The following is a 22,495-nucleotide window of genomic DNA, read 5'->3' as shown; positions in this document are numbered from 1 at the left end:
GAGGGAGCACAGCAGCGACCAACGCAGGCGCCGCCGCCTCCCGAGGGGAGAGGCAGCCTCCCCGGTCTCCTGCACCAGCGGCAGCGCCCCTCGCTCCCTCCGCCGTGCGCACGTGCCGGCGAGACAGAGCCGCAGCGCGGGAGCGGCGAGGACGCGGCGCCCTAGGCCGGAGGGATCACGCGGCCGGAGCGCCCGGCTGGAGAGACGCCGCCCGCCCCCCTCTGCAGCCCCGGGGGGGAGGAGGAGAGCGCCGCCGCGGCCGGACTGTGAAGCGACGGCGCGAAGGGACGCCCTTGTCCGGCGGCCGGCCTGCGCGCGCCCTAGGAGCCGAGGCGGGCCTCGGGCCTCTCCTCCGCGCCGCCCGCGATGGGTTCCAGGCTCAGCCGCCCGAGCAGCCTGGGGGCGGCGGTGGAAGGGGAGCGGCATGAGCGGCGCCCCCCGAAGGGCTTCCGAAGGAGGCAGGAGCCGCCGCCGCCGCATCCCCCGAGCCGCCGCCGCCCCGGCTTCCCGCTGGCCTCGCGGCTCCTCCGCTCCGAGAAGCTGCCCGGGGCGCTGCGGAAGAGCAGCCCGGCGCCCTACGTGCGGCGGGTGGGCTGGGTCCGCGACATCCAGGCGGCCCTCCAGCAGCGGCAGCGGGACCAGGCAACCCAGACCCTCCGCCTCCTCCGCAAGGTAAGGGCGGGCGAAGCAGCCCGACGGCGCCCGCCAGGCCGCCTCTGCCCTCCGCTTCCCGTTTTCAAGCGGCGCGCGAAGAAGCCTCTCCCCGCCTGCCCGCCTCCGCCGTGCCGCAAAGGCGCCGCGAGACTTGCGAGCGAGCAGGAGGAGTGCCGCGGGAGCCGGATCGGCGAGCGTCGGGCGGAGACCTTGGCCCGGGGGGCCCCGTCGGCGCCGGGCGCGACGCGCGGAGAGGGGCAGCGGGCCCTCCCCTCTCCTCTCCTCCCCTCTGTGTCCGCAGGCGCAGGAGGGGCCCCCCTGCCTCGGGCCCCTGTATTGGGGGCGGGCCGCGCTTTCGGCAAGGCTAGCCTTAGTGGGTCTTTCCTGCGCCAGGCCCCAGACGGCGCGCCCGAGTCCCCGCCGGGCTCCGGAGGGCGCGCGAGGGACCGGGCTCAGCGCAGCCGAGGGCGGTGGCTTGGAGCAGGTGCCTTGCGGGGGGGCTGCCGCTTCTCCTGTGGACGGTGCCCGGCCCCGTCGTCACGCCTTTGCTTATCTGGACGCAATAAACTGCCGGATCCAAGGTCATCCGGCCCGAGGTGCCCTTTCCTGCGGCCCTTTGCGGGTCCCTAAGTGGTGAGCCGGAGAGGGCATAACGGGGGCTAGTCCCGTCGGGGAATTCGGCCGCAGGGGCGCCGCAGCAGGCGGCCTTACGGAGGGGAGGGCGGAGGCAAAGGCGGTTGCAAGGATTAGGATCATCCAGCAAACCATCCCCTTCGCCAGGACTCGGGCAGGCCTCCCATTGTCTTTTTTTATATATATATGGCTGGCGCTGTTCTCTGTGAAATGTGACAGGGTCCGATCTTCTTTATCCCTGATCGTCACCAGGCGGCCTCCGATTAAAATAAAACAGAGTAAAAACGCTGAAAATCCCAAAGGCAGCGGCAATAAAAGGTGTGCCGTCTCGTCAGCAAACGGCCAAATGACAGCTGTGCAGACTGGGGCTGATGGGAGTGGTAGTCCAAAACTTCTGGGGTGCTCCCATTTGGAGAAGGCTGTTTGAGGTCCAGCACACCCGCTGGGCTGGTGCGAGGAAGGCGGCGCCGTCGTCTTGGGAGGCCCTCCGGAGTCTGTCTCCCTGTCCCGAAGACGGTGCCTGTCGTGCACCGCCGGTCATGGCCAGCCTCCTTAAATCCCCCCCCCTTCCAGCTCAGCCCAGAAAGCAATGAAAGAGCAAATCGATACCATTTTAAAAAAAGGAAAACATCAAGTTCTCCTATTAAATATATATATATCTGTAGCACCATTTTAGCTGGTGCAAGCTGCAGTTCTTGGGAGTAAGTCCCATTGAATTCAGGGGGGCTTCTTTGCCTGAGTAGATACAGGCAGGATTGCACAGTAAACATGGATTAACCAGCTAATCAACTAAGTATTGCAAACTCAGCAAATATAGCCAGATATACAGAATCAGAGGGCTCTGGGGTGGCGGCCAGATTTTGCATTTCATGTCATGGTGGGAGCCCTTTCAAGTAAATTCACGCTCACATCACTGAAGTTCTGGGAGCAGCGAAGGAAAGGACGGACAAATGATGTCTCCTTATTTATTTGTTAAACTTGTGCCCTGTCCTTCTGGCCCAAAGGAACCAGGGCAGCCCAAGCAGCCTTGCAGTTTTGGTCCCAAGGCAGCGAAATCCACCCAGCCCGCCAGTGGCCATCCAGACTGCCCTGGGAGGCGCCAAACAGGGCAAGAAGAACAGCCCTCCGCACCCCCTGCTGCATAGCGTGCTGCGTCATCTCTGTGGGTTGGCAGTGACCCTCCAGGGTGTCTCTGAGGCCGCCTCTCCCTCTGGGCTGCCTGGGCATGCCGGGGACCTCTGCACGCCAAGCACCTCCTCCTCCACTGAATTATGGCCCTTTCACTCACAGGAAAGGTCCCAGTCCCTGTGGTTTTGAATAAATGTTGACTTCCATAGGAAGCCGCCTTATGCAGAGCTTGGCAGAGCCTTGGAGTGGCCTCCTCGGGCCCCTGCCAGGAGGCTCCCTGAGCCCTGCTTGGAGAAGCACCTGAGCTCTGTGCTATAGCCCCTCCCTGCATACAGGTCTCAGGTTCAATCCCCTACGGCAGCATCTCCAGGTAGCGCTGGGATGTCCCCTGCCTGAAACTCTGGAGAGCAATTGCTGCCAGCCGGTGCGGACAGTACTGAGCCAGATGGACCCAGGGCCCTAACTGTTGCCCCCCCTGACTCTCTCCTGTCACCACCTACTGCGGCCCAGCAGGAGAGGCTCAGGACTTCCGTAGTGGCATTTTGCAGAGTCTCCTGGAGCCTTGCAGGTTCACCTGAGGCTGGCCGTGCCTGCCTCCGAGGCCTCGTCCTCATCACCTAAAGATGAGGAATCTGATTCCAGGGACATGCCCGAATCCTGGCTGAATGTGGGCAGTGTATTCCCTGAGCTTGGGATCCGGGGGGGGCATCTGTCCCCCAGTGTTAACCTGACTTGGTGCTTCCAGGCTCCTCTTCAGTGCAGTTCATAGACCGAGTCAAACCTCTCGCCTTTCAGCACCTGCCTCACCTGAAAGTGGAGCTGAATTGCATTTTAATGGATGGCTGTCTCCAGGGAGCAACCCATGTGTTGGACTTGGTGTCCACGTTTCTTCTAAAGAAAAGGTGCCTCCCATCTCTGCCGGCCTGTCAAAATTGGCCATCTGGCCCATGGAGCCAAAGCGATTCCCCAGCTCGCCTTAAGGTGTCCCTGCCAGCGACGTGAGTTGTGCCAGGAGACCTCCTTGAGAGAGGAGTGGAGCGTTCGGCCAACCAGGCTGTGATTTCCACTCCCCTCCATGGCCTTGGTCAGAGGCTGATCCCTTGCCTCTCTCCTCCGGTCTTCTCCTGTAGGACCTGGGCTTGGAAGGGACGTTCCTCAATGAAGTCCTCTACAAGAACGCAGCCTTCCTCAACCTCGTGGACCCAATCTCCCATGATCTCCTGATGAGCCTCGCTAGAGACCTGCAGTGCCCCAAAAAGGTGAGGCGTCTCAAAGCCTATTTCAGGGCACGCACGTGTGCATGTGGCGGAAGAGAGCAAAGATGTGTTCTCTGCTGCTGTCCCAGGAGGCAGGACTAGATCTCAAGGGCTTAAATGACTGGAGGGCAGATTTTGGTTCAACAGTCCATGCTTTTCCATCTGTTCAGCATATAATGGGTAGAGTGCTGCTGCCTGAGTCATGGATCTGCCTGGATCTCTGTTGTCTGAGGGGCCTACCTGTGTGGGAGGCTCCAGGTTCACCTCTGCATCCCTAAACAGCCTGACGTTGCAGAAGAAAGACAATCGCCCCCAAACATGACTAACCTGGAGCCTGGGCAGAGGGGCAGCTGCCCCCTGCTAGCCTTTTGGGGACAAATGGGGGCTCATATCTGGTGGGGCTGGAAGGGAGGGAGTATGAGAAAATAATGTCTCTCCTTGGTGGTGGGGCAACACCTCCTGAGGCCAGGTAGCTTTCCGGGTCCCTGGAAAAAGCTCCCTGCAGAGCTGGCCTCGGGTGGTCTGTGGCTGCAGACTTTGCCCTGAGTGGCTGGCTTCATTGTTCTTCAAGGGACATGAATAGCAAAGGCAGCCATGCTAGGCCACATGAGGGGGGGAACCCTCCAAAATTCACACTTGTGCAATATCTTTATTCGGATCAACCGAAATCATGGAAAGCTTGCCACAACTATGTGACATCTTGAACACTGTGCCTATAAAGATGGTGCCTATGTGTTTTGGAGTTTTTGCTTATGGAATAACACAGTTCCTTAGTGCTTGTTATAATCCACCATATTCTTATTCAGCTCTTCTTTTATCCTGACCTGCAAGCCTTGAGTTGGCTCTGCAAATGCTTGCACCAGTGCAGACATGAAGCAAAGAGCACATTTTGGGTGAAACGTGTATCTGCGTTGATCTGCTGCAAAGTGGCGTGATGGTGAGGAGGATTGATAAGGCACCAGGCACTGTGCAAACTGAAACGAACCCATGTGCTGCCAATGATTCTCCGTCTTCTGCTCTCAGGAATACGACCCTTGGAAGTCCTCTGACCGGATCTGCCGGCAGCTGATCTACCACTTGACTCCTCATGCAAAATGGCACCAGCACGGCCTGACCCGGCGGAAGTCCCAAGCCAGGCGAGTGATGCAGACTGGGGGGGAAGAGGGATCGGGTGCAAGTGAGGCATCGGAACAGCCCACAAGCCCTGGGGGGGGAGAAGAGGAGACCATAGCAGGGAGGGGTCCCTGCTGCTCCTTCCAGACAAGTGCTTCAGCTGTCCTCTGGGTAGGCAGCCCAGTCTGGCTCCGGGTGCAGAAGACCAGCCAGCATCATGGGATGGGGGTGGTTTTATGGGAGTGGGTTGGGGTCTGCAGGCATAGCCAGTCAGGCCAGTGGGTGGAGAAGGGAACAGAGCACGTTCTTACATTTGTATTTTGATGTAGAGGTTGGTCGTCTGCCCAAGAGGCCCCATGGCAGCACGCAGCCTCATGAAAGCTGCTTGATTCCCTTCAAAACTGTCCAGGCCCAGCCAGAGCTCTGCCCTCCTCAGGGGTCAGGGTCAAACCCAGCAGCACAAATAGCCAGAGAAACTGGCAGAAAATGCAGTGTGGTGGCAGAGGATGGAGGTCTCAGCTGGGCAGCCGGACAGAAGGAAGAGTCAGCCCCAGCCAGGAGGTGTTATGTCAGCAGGAAGCGAAAGCCCCTCAGATGTAGCCCCAAATTATTCCTTTTAATTCTGCCCCTCTGTCAAGAAGACAGGCAGCAAATACAAGTATGTTTCTATCAAGCCCAAAGATACAACTTTCTGCAGAACTGGGACCTTCAAGGAGGATCTGGCTCCACCAACACAGCACAGCTCCAGGGGGCTACCCCACATAATCATTGCACTGAGCTGTGTTTCTCCTGTGTGACTGGGTTGAGCAAGACCACATCCCCGTGGGATGAATGTTTTGCAAGCACAGACGTTGCTGTCATGTGTGGAGATTGCAGTTCCCCTCCTACACTCAGCCAGTCAAGTGAAAGCATGGTAGAAGGTACCCACGTTTGCTGGTGAGCATTTGTCATTTGAGAGGCGTCTCCCTGAAGGACCATCCCTGCCATGCACAGCGCTGCCAGATCTTTTCAAACACGCAGAGTCCACCTGTCCAAGCTCTTTATACCCTTTGTTTTTAAGCTCTCTTTTCTTTCTCTCTTAGTCTGAAAAATAACTTGCAGAAGAAGCTGAGCCAAGATGCCATTGACCTGTCGGGGATCCCCCTTTCTGTGAGGGACATTCACCGCATGGCTTATTACCTGCAGAGCAACGGCAGCCACCTGAAGAGCGTGGACCTCAGCTTCACCGACCTGACTGACGACCTGCTGCACCTCTTGCTGCCTTTTCTGTGGTCTCTGCCCAGCCTCGCCCACCTCTCCCTCAACGGGAACCGCCTGACCCGAGCCACTATGAAGGAGCTCACCGACGCCATGAAAGACCCGGGCAGGTTCCCCTGCTTGGCCTGGGTGGACCTGGGCAACAACGTGGACATCTCCTCCATGCCACAGCCCCTCCTTGTGGGCTTGCGGAAGCGCCTCAGCCAGCAGACCACGCTGCCCACCATCCACGAGTCCCTCAGCTGCGACTCTGAAGTCTCCAGCGGGCCTGAGACCAACCCAATAGAGGAAGAGGAGGAGAGAGAAGTGGCCGAGGCAAAGTCCTGCGACGTCCCCCAGCAGTCCTGCGCAAGGTGATTGGACGTCCAATGCCTTCCCGGCAAGACTGAAGCCACAGCAGCCATAGTTGGCGTCCCCCAGCGGTTTCCTTGACCAACACCCCTGGCCTAGTGGACAGACTGCCAGCCAGGGTCTATTGCTGCCCCCCCCCAGCCGGCCCTGCCACTTCCTCCTCAACACAGCCTTCCTCTCACACGCTAGACAACAACAGGGACTAGTCACTTACCATGACAGCGAAGCTAGACCTAGGAAAAGGAACCCATCACGAGGCGGAGGGCAAGACACAGAACTCACAACTAGCACACCAGGGTGGCTGCTGGGGCACAGCACCAGTGCTCTCAATTCCTGTTATTTCCCTCACCTTGTAGACATCGGGGGTCTTCGATCCCAAGTGAGAGGGGAGCAAAGGCTGCATCTAAAGGCTGAACAGCCGCTGCTTTCCACCCTTGGAGACAGCAAACGGCCAGTCTCTTGTGCCCAGCTCCCCCCCCCCCACGTCTCCAGACAAAGGGCAACGGAGTGCAACATTGTGCAGCACTGACAAGCCAAGAAGACGTGACTTTGGTATTGCAGCATCAGGGTATTTCAGGACTAGGAATACGTGGGTTAGGGGTGGGAGTTTATGGGTCTCTAGCTTAGAGGGGAAACATCTCTTTGTAGATTCAGTTTTATAACCTCTAAAGGTAAAGGTGTCCCCGCACTTGCAGTGTGAGACGTTTTCGACTCTTAGGGTGACGTCTTGTGACTTTTACTAGGCAGACCGTATATATGGGGTGGGACTGCCAGTTCCTTCCCCGGCCTTCCTTTACCCCCCAGCGTATCCCGGGTACTCATTTTACCGACCACGGATGGATGGAAAGCTGAGTGGACCTCGACCCCTTTTACCGGAGATTCGACTTCCTCCTTCCGGCCGTGAGCAGAGCTTCGGCTGCGTTACCACCGCTTACCACTCTGCGCCATGGAGTCTTGTACAAAAGAGGAGTGGGGGGCGAACGTCTCCTGGAGCATCTCTGCTGTTTGATATGGAGATGGAAGTGTGCATGTATTTTTAAAAAATACACCCACAACTCTGCACTGCTGCCCATTAAGGATCGCTTGATGATTTTGAAGCAGTGTTGACAAGGCTGCCCTTCAAATGCCAGTGAAGAAACTGAAACTGTGGTGGAAAACATCCCATGTCTTTTCAGTGTTGCTGTCTGTGATGAAGGGTAATAAATGGTCTTGGAATGCAAGACTAAAACATTGCATGGGGAGGGAGCCTGAGTGTGACAGGAGATTCTCCTGCACAAACTTCACGAAGGAGGTGGGGAACAGGAAACGCTGAAACAGAACACGAGCACCTCTCTTACCATTTAAGGGGCGTCCAAAGCTTGTCATCCTACTAGAAAGTGTTTCGTTGTTTTTGACTTGTGACCTACTTCTAATTTTGCTAAAATTTAAATATAGATTTAAAATTATCTTTGGCTCCTTTAGGGGCTGGTTAGTTTGCCCAGCCATCCCTGATCCCACCCCCCACAAATGTGCAATGCATAAACACCTACAGGGCTAACTCTTTCCAGGCAGCACCACTTACTGTGGGGTGAATATTTCTTGGGAGGTGCAATTCTCCCATCTTTAGCATCTGCTAGTTTCATAAGGAAAAAAGGCTAACCTCCCCTGCGCCCATCAGTTATGCACCAACCAGCTCCAACTCAGGGCTCTGAGATGCCTTGAGAAGCCTTCAGGAATTAGGACTGGTAGCTCTGAGGTGCTCTTGGAGGCCGATGATTCATAGGGTCGCTGTAAGTCGTAGTCGACTTGGAGGCACATAACAACAAGCAGCTCTGAGGTGAGGGGATGGACTGAATACCACATACAGATTTGAAGCAACCCACCCAGTGTCGGGCTGCAAAGTTTCTAATTTGCTTTTAATCACAAAGCAGCAGTAGTAGATTATCTCCCTCAGGTTTCCAAATCACCAGTTTTCCTTTCTGGAATACACTTCCTCTCCAGACTTAGGGCTGTAGCTTTCTCCATCCAAATAATGATGCTGCAAAGTCTCTAAGCAGGACTCAGAGAACATTTGCCTTAGGCCACCTGCTCTGCAAGCCTTTGGGGTTTCATCAAGAGCCAAGATTCTACCTCTACCAGGTGGCATTGCATTAGTGCAAGACATGAGTGAATGCCTGCACTCTCCCATGAAAAGGATCTCTGCCTTTGCACTTCTGGAGCTACCTCCAGTCAGTAGACCATCATGGGCTGATCCACAAGGGCAGCAGCTGAATATGCTCATCACAGTACAATTTAGAAAGAGAGAGATTGAACACCACATTATTCTCCTTTGCCAAGACTAGTTCTCATCCATGAGGTTTGCCCTGGGCCTGAAACCCAAGCAAGCCATTATTCCTATAGCTCATTGCCCTCTAAAGCCCCCCCCCCAGGAGTAACCTCCTTAACATCTGCTGAACGTGAAACTTCTGTTCTTAAAACCTAAGTAAGTATTTTGTTGGACAAAAGTTAAGTGTTGTCAAGGTGAGTAGAGGGTTGTTTTACTCCATGATGTTTGATTTCTTATATTGTTGGCCCTTGTTTTAAAATGAGGTCAACTTCCAGGGCTGAAAATTTAAAAGGGGACACTTTTCTTAGATCATCTTTCACTCTCCAGTCCTTGGAACATAACACCTGCTGAGCCCTGAGGAAGAAACATCATCACCTCCCAAACTGCCATTATAAGTTAACAGCAGGTGAAAAATCTGAACTAAAAAGTCATTTAACTGGCTTATGTCTGACTCAACAGCAATAGAAAAAAGAAGCCTTAATTGACAAGGAGCACTGGCTGCTGGAAGCAGTTCTGGAAGCACCACAAGGGCGCCGAGGGCAGCACTGATGGTTGGACGCCTGCTATCCTGCCCCACCCGCCAGGCTGATCAACCTTGCCTGTATAACGACAGATCTGTATGCCAGAAACAAAGTTCATGCCACACAACTGACGCTTTCCCCCCATTTTCTAAGAAACACGTTTATTGAATAGCAAGGAAACATCATCACCGCTACTGCTCTGAACACAATTTGAAGTTCCCCGAGAAAAGGCTTTGTCCAGTTACCGCCGCTTCTGAAAAATGTTGCCACGTCCCATTCCACGCCCTCTGCCTCTTGCAGCCACTGAAGGAAAAGAAAACAAATAGTGTAAACGCTACAGAGAAGCCCAAAGCTGTGTTTCTGAAAACCCCATAAAGCGTCCCCTTCCGAGTCAGAACAAAGACCCATTTAGCTCAGCCTCCTGCTTCTGAAAAGGTCACAAGGGGGACACAGAGCCCATCAGACCCCCCACTCCACCCTTCTCTTCCAAAACAATGGTATTCGGAGGCACCCTTCCGCTAAACCTGGAGGTTTCATACAGCGATCATGATGTGTAGCCACTGACAGAGCCACCCTCCATGAATCTGGCTAATCCACTCTTAAAAGGCATCTAAGCCAGCGGCTACCTTCAAGGCCTGTGGCAGTAGATTTCATAAACGGCACTGTATGAAGTACTTTACTTTGTCTCTCCGGAATTCACTTGGAACCTTCCATAAAGCAGTCAGCTCTGCCTGCAGCATTTGCTTCTATGAACCAGGCCTTCCAATCTGAGAAGGGCCACAGCTCAGTGGTGAAGAGCAGAAGGTGCCAGGTTCAATCCCCCATGGCATCTCCTGGTACAGCTGGGAGAAATTCTGATCTGGAACCTTGGGCAGCAACTGCCAGTCAGTGTAGGTTACACTGAGCTAGATGTATCAATCTTTTTGGAGCCGTTTTGGATCTTTTGGAGCCCATGGCTTAACACTTACAGAAGGGCTCAGTTCCCCACAGCAATTCCCATGGATAAGGGAGGTGACTTGGCAGCATTAGATGACAACCATCTAATAGGCAAGGTTTATTAAATAAATATTAAAAACAAACTTTCTCAGCCAGGCATTCCCCAGCGGCCAATATTCTTATCTGCCTCCTTCAGCGTTCTGCAGTTTTACTGTGTTCCTTTGTTTTATCAGAACTGTTTTGTTGTGCTGATCAGTTTTAATCCACTGCTGTAAACTGCTTTGGGTTTTTTTAAGTAAGAAGTGCTCTAGAAATATTTTGACATTTAATTAAAATTAATCTGGAGTCTGATTCACTGTAGAGGACTTTCCTAAACGCCAAGGAAGAAAGTATGTGCAGACTGGCAAACTGCAGAGGCAGGGAACAGACTCCTGGCACGCAGCAAGGGAGGGGAAGCATTAAGGGCAGGTACAGGAGCTGGAGAGCCCTGCCATCTTGGCGCCTGGAACTGCCCCGGCTCTTACCCTGGGCTTTCAGAATAGCAGCTTTGCCTCTCCCAGCCCCAGAGCCTTGGTTTTTGTTTTTCATGCTCTTGAGCATTGGAGCATTTTTCAGCATATCTGGTAAGATGAGGAATCGTATTTTGCTCCCTCGAATGTACACCTGCTCTAGTTGTGCCACACGCCCATCTCTGTAGGTCACTGTGATGTTGGACATCTGAAAAGAGAAAATGGAGTAGCAAAAAGGTATGAAGCTTTTGAGAAAAGAAGCACAACAGCAAAAACCACCAGCTGTTTCCCAAGCTGGAAAAGGCCACATGGGGAAGCCTAAATATTGGCTAGTCAAGACTACTGGAAGGGAGTTTGGGTCGGCCATGAGATTGCCAGTTTCTGTGAATGTGTCTTAAAAACAGCAAGAATTAACCCTTGTTTCCAGATTATCTGGACAATGGCAGGGCACGTGGTGGAACAGGCGAATCAGCAAATTAGCCATCACATGTACATACGTCAATCTCAGTTCAAGTATTTACTAATTTCTAAAATCTCTCCTGCCCTTCAATAGCCAATCAACATTCCAAGGGCAATTACAAAAGAATAAAAACTACAAATGTTACAATGCCATAAATGGGCACAGGACAAACACCACACAGCAGCTTAAAAGCATTAAAAAAATTTAAACTCCACAATGTATAATAGCCTGGAAAGTAGATAAAGCAGACGTGTCCGTGTCATTCTAGATCCTAGCCCTTCCCCAACCTCGTGCCCTCCAGCTGTTTTGGACTACAAGTTCCATCAGCCGCAGCACAGAACCCAGGTGAGGAAAAACCTCAAGGTGTCAGGGTAAGAGAGAAAGAAGAACACAGTGTGGATATGAACTGTTCAAATGTTAAATCATGTTCAATGTATTTTTGGTCAGCTGGATCCTTTCTCAGGGGCAATCTGTCATACTTTTCAGCAGGGGTCAGGAACGTAACCCGGCGTATGAGTAGGGCCCTACTGTACAATGCAAAATTACACTAATACAATAAATCCTTAAAAGTTTAACTAACTACAACACCAGCAACATATGTTGTTACATACACCTTACATATGAGAAATTATAAAATGTGGGTGCTGAGGATGGCTGGAGCCCAGGGGACTGTAAGACTCCAGGGATACAGACAGGAGAGAGAAAATAACCTTGCTGGCTAAGCAGTGTGTCTCCATTCTTCTACATGAAGAGAGGCTCTATTATGGCTTTCTTGATTTGCTAACAAGTCTAAGATCCTCCATTAAAGATGACGAACCGAAGTGGAACTCTGGTGAAATCCTACTAGCCTTCCATCGCCACTTCTGAAAGTGCACGTACCTGGCAGTTCATGTTGTCCTCAGCTTCAATGAGTTTTCCCCGGTATACTTCACCGGTGTTTGTCTCGCAGGTCACAATATGACCCTCTGCTTCATGCAGGACTTTAATTGGTACTCCAATAGACATGACTGAAGCTGTGTGAGTTCAAATCTGAGAGAGGAAGGAGAAAAGGCAACACTGTTAACTGGCTTTGCTCTGTGAATGTCCCCCTTTCAAAGTGCTGTGTCCCCTCCGTAGGACCCCGTAAGTAAGGCACAAGGTCATGGAATGTAGAGAATTTCTGAGGAGAAATCACAGAGCTTGCCAAGCAACATTGCTAATTGGAGAGAGGATCACCACAGGAGAGTAAAAACCACTATAATTGATTTGGGGGGTTAGGGTTGAAAAGAAACACACAGGGTGTGAATTTCTCAAACTTCCATGGAAACTATGTGAGGCACAGTAGGAAGGATGCGGTGTAGGGAGATGATCTGTACTTCTCAGAAGAACAAGCTGTTCTTCCTGCATACAGTAAATATAATTGTTGTTGTTCATTCAGTTTATAAACCTGCTCTTCAAATGATTTGGGGGCAGGTTAGATACTAACAAAAACAATAGCAAAATACAAAAGCCAGCTAAAAATTAACAAAGTCGCTAATAAACATTCACAAAGGGCAAGCATTTAAAACAGAACCACCGAATCTGCTTGCCCATAACCCAAAGTCTGGGCAAAGAGGCAGGTCTTCAGTCACCGCCAAACCGTAAATGATGCCGGCGCCAGATGCACCTGAGGTGGCGGTCATGCAGCCCTACCGCGGCACTGTCAGCGTGGCGCTCTCCGGGCGTCTACGAGTCCGGCCCCCATCAGCTCCGGCCAGCACGGCTCATGCGGCTGGGGCTGGCGGGGGTTGTGCACCTCGTGGGCACCGGGCTGGGGAAGGCTGAGCTGCTCCCCACAGAATGGACGGGGCCTCGCGCTAGGTGGGCCTGCCGAGGGCACAAGCCCGAGGAGGAACGCAGCCTCTCGCGCCAAAGCCCGCCCAGCCCGGTCAGGCCTGCGCCGCCGGAATCGGGGGGCGGATGGAGTCTGCGGGGTCAGGTTTTCACAGTGCCGCCTGAGGCAGCTTCCTCCCTCGGGCAGGCAACCAGGAAGGTCCTCGCCCCAGCCCTACTCAGAGTAGGCCCGCTGGGAAGAGCCGGCCGCGGCCCTGAGCTTCGGAGGGGGCAGCCGGCACGGAGGCAGACAGGGAGGACGGGCCTCCGGGTGACGCCAAAAGCCTGCGCAGACCGGGGCCCTCACCCGCCCGCTCACCGTCCTGCGGCTCCGCTCCCTATGACGGCGTGCCTCCGCTTCCAGCCCTCCCGGTGTCCCAGCATGCAGCGCGTCACGGGACCCCCCCCTTCCCGGAAACACGCCGCTCTGCTCCGAGCCCTTCAAACCTCTATGGCCGGAGGCGCCACACGCCCCTGGGAAACAAGGGCGCAGAGCGGCAGTTCCGCTTGGTTGCCACGCGCGAACCCAGACTCGGGCTGGACTACAGCTCCCATCGCCCCCTGCGCTTTGGCAGGCCTGGCCGAGGCTGACGGGAACTGTAGTCCAGCCAGCACCTGGGAGGCCGCAGGAGGGCGGCTCCCTCGCCCGCCCACCTCAGCTAGGGCTGTTTACTGGGGGGGAGAAGCACGGGGGGAGCACGTGTCCTCCCGAAAACAAACAACAACAACAGCCGCCCCTCCCCCCTCCGCCGGCCCCTCCCCCGGGGCACACCTTGAGGCGGCGCGGAGGTACCCAGCGGCCGCGCTTCCTCCCGCGGAAGGACGGAGAGGCAGGAAGGCGGGCAGGCCGGAGAGACGGCCGGCCCGCCCAGGGCTCCGCCTCCGCCAGGCCCGGAGGGCGAGAGGACGGGCGGGCGGAGAAACAGGAGCCGCCGCCTCCGGGAGAGCCATGCCGGCCCCTGCCCCGCCTCGCTCCCCGGCTGCCCCAGCCGCCGCCGCCCTCGGCCCATAAGCGGCTCTTCGCCCCGCCTCGCCGCCCGCCATGAAGAGCCCAAAGGAGGACGCGCAGGAGCCGCCCTCAGGTTGGTCCGCCGGGGCAGAGAGGCGTCTACGCCTTGGGGTGGGGGGCACCGGAGCACGTGCAGAGTGCAAAGGAGGGAGCTTGATGGCTTGCGAGGAAACCCGCTGGAAGCGCCGGGGAAACGGGCGGCGCGCAGGCTCCAGCCCCTACCCGGGAGGGAGAGCGTGTGGCCGCCTGAGAGCAGCTGCAGCTGGGAGGATATTTGGGGTGGGGGCGCTTCGCCCGGGGGCTCCATAAAGCAGACCGGTGGTTCTGCTGCTTGGGGCTCGCCCGCGCCCGGGAGCAGGTGGCCTTAAAGCCAGGACTGTTACTACGGCTGGCTTCCCAAAGCCGCCTCCGAAATTTAAACCTCTTGTAGGATTTGGGCCTCCTCGGAGAGCTCAGGGTGTCCGTTGCCCCAAAGCCTGTTTGCCTCCTCTTTTTAGTGACCAACGATTGCTTGTTGTTATGTGCCTTCAAGTCGATTACGCCTTTTGGGGCCCCTATGAATCAGTGACCTCCAAGAGCATCTGTCAGGTCAGGATATTCCCGTGGGCACCCCTGGGGTTGCACTTGGGGCCTCGCTCCTGCAGGCACCTCCACGGAAGCTCAGCCCAAGGCTCCAGGCTCCTGCTAACACAAGTCTGGCCATGAGAGTTGGAAGATCTCTGGTCCCTGGTGGTGGTGGTGTTCTTTCCTACGTGAAAACAAGTGCATCCAGTGACAGCTGCAAAACGTGCGACATTGTGCAGGTGTGGCGGAGGCTGGCCCTGCCCTGCGCTCCTCAAGCCTCCCTTTCTTCTGGCCTCCACGCCTCCGAGGGGTGGAAGGCAAGGTCAGCCTGAGCTGGCAGGGTTCCTTCCTCCACCGCCTGGCCTGGAGCACACTGTGCTCCATTATGAACCAGCTGCAGCTATGGTCAGTGCTCCAGAACGGGCTTCCTGCTGTATGTCAGCCCCAGGAACTGGCACCTTGTGGCCCTCTGGATGCTGTTGGACTCCAGCTCCCATCAGCCCCAGCCAATATCGCCAACAGGCAGGGGTTATTATTTCTGCTGTGCCCTTCCTTCCAAATAAGCCCTGGGTGGCAACAAACAAAGTAGTAAGGCAAAGCCATAGCATGCTGGGCGCTGGAGTCCAGCAACATCTGGAGGGCCCCGATCCCTGGCCTCTGGTGAGAGGCAACCTGCAGGCCTCCAGCTGAAGCACAAGGTCATGAGGCATTGTGCAGATCAGCCCCCGGCCAGGGACAGCACTAATCCACATTTCTTCTGCTGTTCCAGTCTGGCAAAGGCGACTCAGCTGCCGCAGGCAGAAGGCAAGGCAGAGGAGCAGGGCAGGGAATCCAAACGTGGGTGTGAGGATGGAGACGGTCTCCTTGCTGAGGGAGCAAGGAAGGTGACTCGCCAGCCCTTGAGCTCCAGGATTTGAGAAGAGGCTTCCTCAGCCGCCTCCCCCTGGCCTGGGCTGAAAGCAGTGGCTGCGTTTGCCCGGGTTCTTGCAGTTGGTCAAGGTCGCGGCTCTGATATGCCAAATCTTTCTTGTGAAATGAATTCCTTTGCCTGACTTGTGGGAGGGAGAGTGGGGCAAACAGCTCACAATTCTTTCTGTGAAGAGAATTGATCTTTCAGGAGACTGTGAAGTGGGGGGGGGGCTGTCAGTGCAGACTTTCTGTCTCAAAATAGTTGTAATGCGCCATACACAACTGAGCAAGAGTCCTCTAAGCATTAGATGTTGCTGATGAAAGAACTGACAAGGAGCCTGAGGAAACAGGAAGTGGGTGCATCTGTTGTCACCTTTACCAATGAGACAACGGGTTCATTGTCAGGAAAATCTGAAAGATTGTACTGAGATATTGTCCTCTGTACAAACTAGAAACTTCAGGGCCTCCCATTTGTTTGACTTCTTTGATTTCTTGTACAATTCACAAGACCCTGCCTTTCTCCCTAGATGCCCCCCCAAGCTACTAGCTTAGCTGTTCTATACATTGGGGGGGGTTCCAGATGATAATGGACTCCACCTCCCATCAGCCCTGACCAGTATAGCCACTGGTCAGGGATGATGGGAGCTGTAGCCTGCAACATTCTCACTCCAGGCAATGCCCTTGGGGGCTAGGGCCTCAGGTGCAGAAGATGGGAGCCTTCATGAAAGTGCACACCAAGGAGGGCAGGGTTCCAGGTTCAGCACAGGCCCAACAAGCCAAGGTCAAGCATAGAGAATCAGTCTAGATCCAAATACGGGCCAGAGACAAAGTCAGCTACCAGTCCAAGGTCAGTATCACAGGGAGTTCCAGACTGGAGTCGGGGCCTAGGTGCAAAGAGGCGAGACCTGTGTTGTTTCCAGGAATTATAACTCTGGAGAATGAAGCCTTATATACTCTGGTCTCCTAGACTGCACCCTAACCACAGCTGATGGCAGTGGAGTATCATGAGTTGCTTACTCACAAGTAGACCCCGGGGTGTGTAGAAGCACACTGTGCCATTGCTCTTCAGCCTGAACAGGAAGCTTTTGGGGCTGGTTCTCTTGAGGACATTCCACCTCCTCCTCTAAGAGCTCCAGCGGTTTGTTATCAGGCCTCCACCTGAAGAGCCCTTCAGGGGGATCCTCAGCGCTGGTTGCAGGGACCCTGCCTGCTCCTCAAGGCCCTCCACCTGTGGGATGCCAAGTCTGTCCTCTGAGGACTCCCCAGCTGCTACTAGGGCAGGGCTAGGCATGACGAGCTTCTGCAGGGGCCACACATTCTCCATCCCTGGTTTATGTGAAAGGGAGGTGGTCTTGGGCAATGGCATGGCCCCCCAAAATAACCCGTGGGACCAATGTATTAGTCCCATAGACTGTGGGGGTGCTTATTATCCCATGATAAATTATTGTGCAACCACGTCCTTGGACCAGATTAAATTTGGTTTTCCAGAGTTGTTTTAAAGCCTTGCAAACTAATGTTTTCACTATGGAACAAAAAGAGTTTTTTCCTTAGGGGACGGGTGTGAATGTAGAGAAGACGATTGGCTGTGCTTTAAAAAAAACAGAAAAAACCCCACCACCTGTCATTCTGTGTTCCTGACTGCTGTGTCCTCTTCACTACAGTGGACAACGTGCAGCTGAAAGTGCCCATCCTTCAGCAGCTTTACCATTGGGACTGCGGCCTTGCTTGCTCCAGGATGGTTCTGCAGTAAGTACCTTTTGGTTGGGGCTGATTGTGGGGACAGGAGGAAGCAGGGGAGGAGGCCATGAGTAGCCCTTTCAGCAAGGAGGCTTCTGGGCGTGGAGGTCACTGGATCGTGCCCGAGTGCACGGCTGGCTGCAGCCGCAGCTCCTCAAGGACAAGAGAAGGGAAAGGTGGAGGAAATATAATGTCAGTTGGAATGGAGTGGATGAGGAGTGCAAAGGCTCTTATTTATTTGGTTTAACGCGATGTGTAAAATTATGCATATTGGAGCAAAAAATCTTAATTTCACATATACGCTCATGGGGTCTGAACTGGCGGTGACCGACCAGGAGAGAGACCTCGGGGTTGTAGTGGACAGCACGATGAAAATGTCGACCCAGTGTGCGGCAGCTGTGAAAAAGGCAAATTCCATGCTAGCGATAATTAGGAAAGGTATTGAAAATAAAACAGCCGATATCATAATGCCGTTGTATAAATCTATGGTGCGGCCGCATTTGGAATACTGTGTACAGTTCTGGTCACCTCATCTCAAAAAGGATATTATAGAGTTGGAAAAGGTTCAGAAGAGGCCAACCAGAATGATCAAGGGGATGGAGCGACTCCCTTACGAGGAAAGGTTGCAGCATTTGGGGCTTTTTAGTTTAGAGAAAAGGCGGGTCAGAGGAGACATGATAGAAGTGTATAAAATTATGCATGGCATTGAGAAAGTGGATAGAGAAAAGTTCTTCTCCCTCTCTCATAATACTAGAACTCGTGGACATTCAAAGAAGCTGAATGTTGGAAGATTCAGGACAGACAAAAGGAAGTACTTCTTTACTCAGTGCATAGTTAAACTATGGAATTTGCACCAACAAGATGCAGTAATGGCCACCAGCTTGGATGGCTTTAAAAGAAGATTAGACAAATTCATGGAGGACAGGGCTATCAATGGCTACTAGCTGTGATGGCTGTGCTCTGCCACCCTAGTCAGAGGCAGCATGCTTCTGAAAACCAGTTGCCGGAAGCCTCAGGAGGGGAGAGTGTTCTTGCACTCGGGTCCTGCTTGCGGGCTTCCCCCAGGCACCTGGTTGGCCACTGTGAGAACAGGATGCTGGACTAGATGGGCCAATGGCCTGATCCAGCAGGCTCTTCTTATGTTCTTATGTTCTTATGATGTTTTGTCTGATAAAAAGAAAGTCAACTGAGTGGGATTCTAAGTCATCACCAGCATCTGGCAGCCTCAAGGGGTTTCAAGTCTCTTGCCATCTTCTTGTATGACCTCCCTCCTTCCGAGGCCAGGCCAGGCGCATTCCATGAATAACAGCAGTTATGCTTTTCCGTCTGCCTCTGCTGTGTTGCCTGCCAGCTCTCATTTTCTGTGTCCCCCCTGCTGGCTGTCCTGCTGAACTCACCTTTCCTTCCACAGAGGAACACGAGCTTTAGGTGCAGGAGAATAAAACCCCTGTTTAGAGGGCCACTTAGGAGATATGAAGCAGAAGATGTTCACTTCTCTCCATCCCTTCTGCCAAGTCCGCTGGTACAATTTCCCACCTTGGCTGCTGTCTCCTCTCTCCTCCCTTCTCCATCCTATCCCAAACTGAATTTTCCAAGACTGATCTTCCTCTCCTTGTGGATCCAGCCACTCTCTCCTCATCATTATCGAGTGCCAGTGACTTTCCCCACGTACATGGTGGCCCCTTCTCCGTGTGCAATCACCCCGTGAGCCTCTTCCTGAAGAGCCTCTCTCTCCCTCCATCGCCACTTTCTTCCTTTTGTCTTTCCTGCTTGCTCATCACAGGCCTGGTTCAGGCATAACCATGGTTTGGAATAGACTGGGAACGTGCAGTGGGCTCCCTTCTTGCCATGTCCTGCACGAGGCCCTCTCCCTCTTAGTGTCTGCTTGAACCCTAATTTAGTATAACACCCTTATTAGGGCTGTGTTTAGAGCTAACTAGGATTGCCTGAAGCCATGTTTGCAAATCTGCTTCAGAATAGAGGCAGTCTCCGTTACCTCCCGTTGCCGTTGGCCCCAAAGCAGATATCAAAGTCAAAGCAAATCTTAGAAATGTGGGGAGGGGATTTGTGTGCAAAGGTGATGGGTGAGGAGGCGCATGGAAGCCCCAGAACATTCCCTGTCTCTTTCCGCCTGGACAGACCACACAGTCGGTGTGCAAGGAACTTCCCATTGGATGTTCAAATTTCTTTCCCTTCTTCCTTCCAAACTTTTGCCTATTCAGAGAACATCCCAACAGTAGATATCAGACCCTTTTGTTTGGTCCCTGTTGTATTTGCATAAATGGGGGGAGATCTGTGGGGCCCCCAAAATGTTGTTGCACTCCCAGCTTGCATAATCTTTGACCAGTGGCTGATGGGAGTCAGAGCCCAACAACGTCAAGAGGGTGGCCTCCAGGCTCCCCCCACAGGCATAAACAATCTATCTTTAAACAGCTGAGAAGAGTGTCCTTTTTCAAATATGTTGCCTTCTGTACGCTGATGTCACCCTGTAAATATATCGAGGCAAGAATAAACTGGCAAACGGAAACCCATTGTTTCATCTCTAAAACAGAATACAGTGCGACACCCTTCCTCCGCCCCCCCATTGCTTTGAAGGCTGCCTGTGGCTCAAGCAGCCCTAGAACAACCATTACTTCCCTTCTGTGACGTGCCGCAGGATCAGCTGCTCACCACCTCCCTCTGGTTTCATCCCAGGTACCTGAACCTTCTGAACGACGATGAATTCCAGAAAGCCATCCAGGACCTCCACTTGACAGAGAGCATCTGGACCATTGACTTGGCCTACCTGATGCGCCACTTTGGAGTGAAGCATCGCTTCTGCACGCAGACCCTGGGGGTGGACAAGGGATACAAGAACCAGGTCAGTTTCCTGGGTCTCGCCCTGAGAGGCTGACGTCATTCACGTGCTGGTGCTTTGGCCAGGTCTGAAGGGCAGAGATTCTTACGCTTCCTAAGGAGAATTTGTGGAAATGGTTTGGTTTGGCATTCATGGACATTTCCAACCTATTTGACCACTGGAGCCATCACAGAGATCCCAGGATCTGTCCACCATCAGCAGCAACTCATTCCTGGCTTGTGGGAATTAATTCCTTGACCCATTCCAACTGCCTTATGGCCCAGTTTTGGAACAGAAATGGTTTTATTAGCCTTGTGGGATGTCTGGCATTGGGAGACCAATGCTGGGGTTGCATCCTTGCTGATTTCCTATACCTCTCAGCAATATTCAGTTCAATACTATCAACCACAGAATCCTTTTGGGAAGGGGAGTGGGACATTCTTTTGCAGTGGGTGGTGCGAAGGGTCAACACCATGGCATTTATTCTGAGATGTTTCACGAGGCGCTGTTTGGCTGCATGTTAACGCTGGAGAGGCTGTCAAGGGTGACAGAGCTGAGTGCAGTCAATTTGTAGATGATGTCCACTTCTGCCACTCCTTATCATGAGACTTAGTGATTGCCGTGGACACCCCGAAAGGTGCCTATTGTCAGGAATCAGATGAGGGCTAATCAACTGCAGTTCAGTCCAGGTATGTCTGAGATGTTGTCGGCAAGTGGCTTGCCAACCCAGGATTTCCTCAGCCTTCTGGATGGGGTCGCTGTGCCTCTCCAGGAGTAGGTTCGCAACTTTGGGGTCCTGCTAGATGGATGCTCAAAAGAAATGACTTAATCATAGTTACCTATGCTCTAGTAATGTCCTGCCTAGACTATTGCAATGTGTTGCATGTGGGGCTACCCTTGAACCCAAAACCAGTAAACTTGTTCAAAACATGCCAGCCTCGCTTTACTGGGATTGACCACCGTGAACATGTGGTGGTTTTGGCCTTTAAAGTCCTAAAGAGCCTGTCTTCTCACACATTATCCCGCCTGTGGTTGGTTGATTTGTTTAATCATAGAATCATAGAGTTGGAAGGGGCCTATAAGGCCACTGAGTCCAACCCCTTGCTTAATGCAGGAATCCAAATTAAAGCATACTGGACATACAGATTGTTTGTAAGGCCTAAACATGTCTCCCATCTAGAAACTTTGGAGGCCTTTCAGATCTTAGGTGTGTGGCCACTTGAAGGAGGAGGGCCTGTTCTGGTCAATCACTCCCAAGTCCCACCTGCCTGGTGCCCCCATTGCTCTCTTGTAGGTCCCAGCCAGTCTGGCTCTTGTCATATGGGCCTTTTCAAGGCATCTGATGACTTTATATGATACCCGATTCTCTTTTAATTGCATGGTGATTTCTGTTTTAACTCACTGTTTTTAGCTTCTGGAAAAGGCAAAAGGTTAGATTCCTAAAATAACTAAATTGTCTGGGGAAGGATCCATATTGCCCAAATGACGTACCGGAGCTTTTTGTCCAACCTCTGGCCATGAATTTCATCCAGCTTCCTTGGTCCTCCAGGGCAGCCCTTCTCTAGGTTTCTCAGCCCCTGAGAGGAATCTGTTCTGACATGGCATGTTCTCTCCTTCCTTCAGTCATTCTATAGGAAACACTTTGATACAGAGGAGAACCGCGTCAATCAGCTGTTTGCACAAGCCAAGGCATGTCAAGTGCTGGTGGAGAAACGGTGAGCTCTTGTCATCAGACGTTTCTTTTTTCCTCCTTCAACTTTATTGCAGGTGCTGCAACTGTTTTAATATAGCGGCCTTCACTAACCAGGTGTCCTCCAGGTATTTATGACTGCCATCAGTCCCAGCCAGCACAGCCATGTGGTGCCTGGGTTGATGGGCGGTGAAATCCAAAACATCTGAAGGGCACCCGGTTGGCAAAGGGTGCTGTGAGGAGACATTCTGCCCAAATGGCCTGTGTAACTAGTACCCTCTTCCAGATCAGATCCCAAGCCGCCACTGAGGCTGCATCCATGCCGAGATGTCCCTGAGGCCTCTCCACATCCCAGGCAACGTTGCCCTCTTTTCCCCTCTGCAGCACAGTGACTGTCCGGGACATCCAAGAGCACCTGTCCCAAGGGCACATTGCCATTGTGCTGGTGAACGCCGTCCTGCTGCTCTGTGACCTCTGCTCCAACCCTGTCAAATACTGCTGCTTTCTCCCAACTGGGCAGAAGTGCTTCTGCAGAAGTCCTGACTACCAGGGCCATTTCATTGTCTTGTGTGGCTACAGCAAAGCCTCAGGGAGCATTTTCTACAACAATCCTGCCTATGCTGACCGTGAGTAACTGCACCCTTTACTTCAAATAATGGAAATGGGGAATCGCCTGCTTACTGTAGCTAACACTGGCATGTTAATTTATTCTCTGCTACATTTTAAAATGTTCTGTGTGGGCTCTTCATAGCCTCAGGAAGGTGAGCCCTGCAAGG

The 22,495-nt window shown here is 53.4% G+C and overlaps 3 protein-coding genes across 5 annotated transcripts in view; 2 read left to right on the top strand and 1 right to left on the bottom strand.

Annotated features, from left to right (window-relative positions):
- Nucleotides 1-29: 29 nt before the first annotated feature.
- LRRC75B (leucine rich repeat containing 75B) lies at nt 30-11,063 on the top strand. Its single transcript, XM_061602837.1, has 4 exons — nt 30-672; nt 3,546-3,674; nt 4,695-4,807; nt 5,867-11,063. The coding sequence occupies exons 1-4, from the start codon at nt 367-369 to the stop codon at nt 6,396-6,398; spliced, it is 1,080 nt and encodes a 359-aa protein (XP_061458821.1). The 5' UTR covers nt 30-366; the 3' UTR covers nt 6,399-11,063.
- SNRPD3 (small nuclear ribonucleoprotein D3 polypeptide) lies at nt 9,363-13,914 on the bottom strand. Of its 3 annotated transcripts, none has more exons than XM_061602841.1 (4): nt 13,747-13,914; nt 12,003-12,152; nt 10,679-10,871; nt 9,363-9,521 (listed from the first exon to the last, which is right to left on the bottom strand). In XM_061602841.1, the coding sequence occupies exons 2-4, from the start codon at nt 12,126-12,128 to the stop codon at nt 9,460-9,462; spliced, it is 381 nt and encodes a 126-aa protein (XP_061458825.1). In that variant the 5' UTR covers nt 12,129-12,152; nt 13,747-13,914; the 3' UTR covers nt 9,363-9,459. The 3 variants fall into 3 exon arrangements, with proteins under 3 accessions (XP_061458825.1, XP_061458823.1, XP_061458824.1); XM_061602839.1 differs by lacking the exon at nt 13,747-13,914 and adding an exon at nt 13,294-13,418; XM_061602840.1 differs by lacking the exon at nt 13,747-13,914 and adding an exon at nt 12,769-13,259.
- GUCD1 (guanylyl cyclase domain containing 1) overlaps nt 13,705-22,495 on the top strand; it is a 12,639-nt gene continuing 3,848 nt past the window's right edge. The window contains exons 1-5 of the mRNA XM_061602838.1: nt 13,705-14,056; nt 17,118-17,202; nt 19,888-20,053; nt 21,653-21,744; nt 22,104-22,345. Coding sequence (XP_061458822.1) covers nt 14,017-14,056; nt 17,118-17,202; nt 19,888-20,053; nt 21,653-21,744; nt 22,104-22,345 — 625 coding nt within the window. The 5' untranslated portion in view covers nt 13,705-14,016. The remainder of the gene's footprint in view (nt 14,057-17,117; nt 17,203-19,887; nt 20,054-21,652; nt 21,745-22,103; nt 22,346-22,495) is intronic.

The sequence above is a fragment of the Rhineura floridana genome, chromosome 19 (assembly GCF_030035675.1).
Source record: "Rhineura floridana isolate rRhiFlo1 chromosome 19, rRhiFlo1.hap2, whole genome shotgun sequence".
NCBI lineage: Eukaryota > Metazoa > Chordata > Lepidosauria > Squamata > Rhineuridae > Rhineura > Rhineura floridana.
This window is presented reverse-complemented; position numbering and strand designations above follow the sequence as displayed.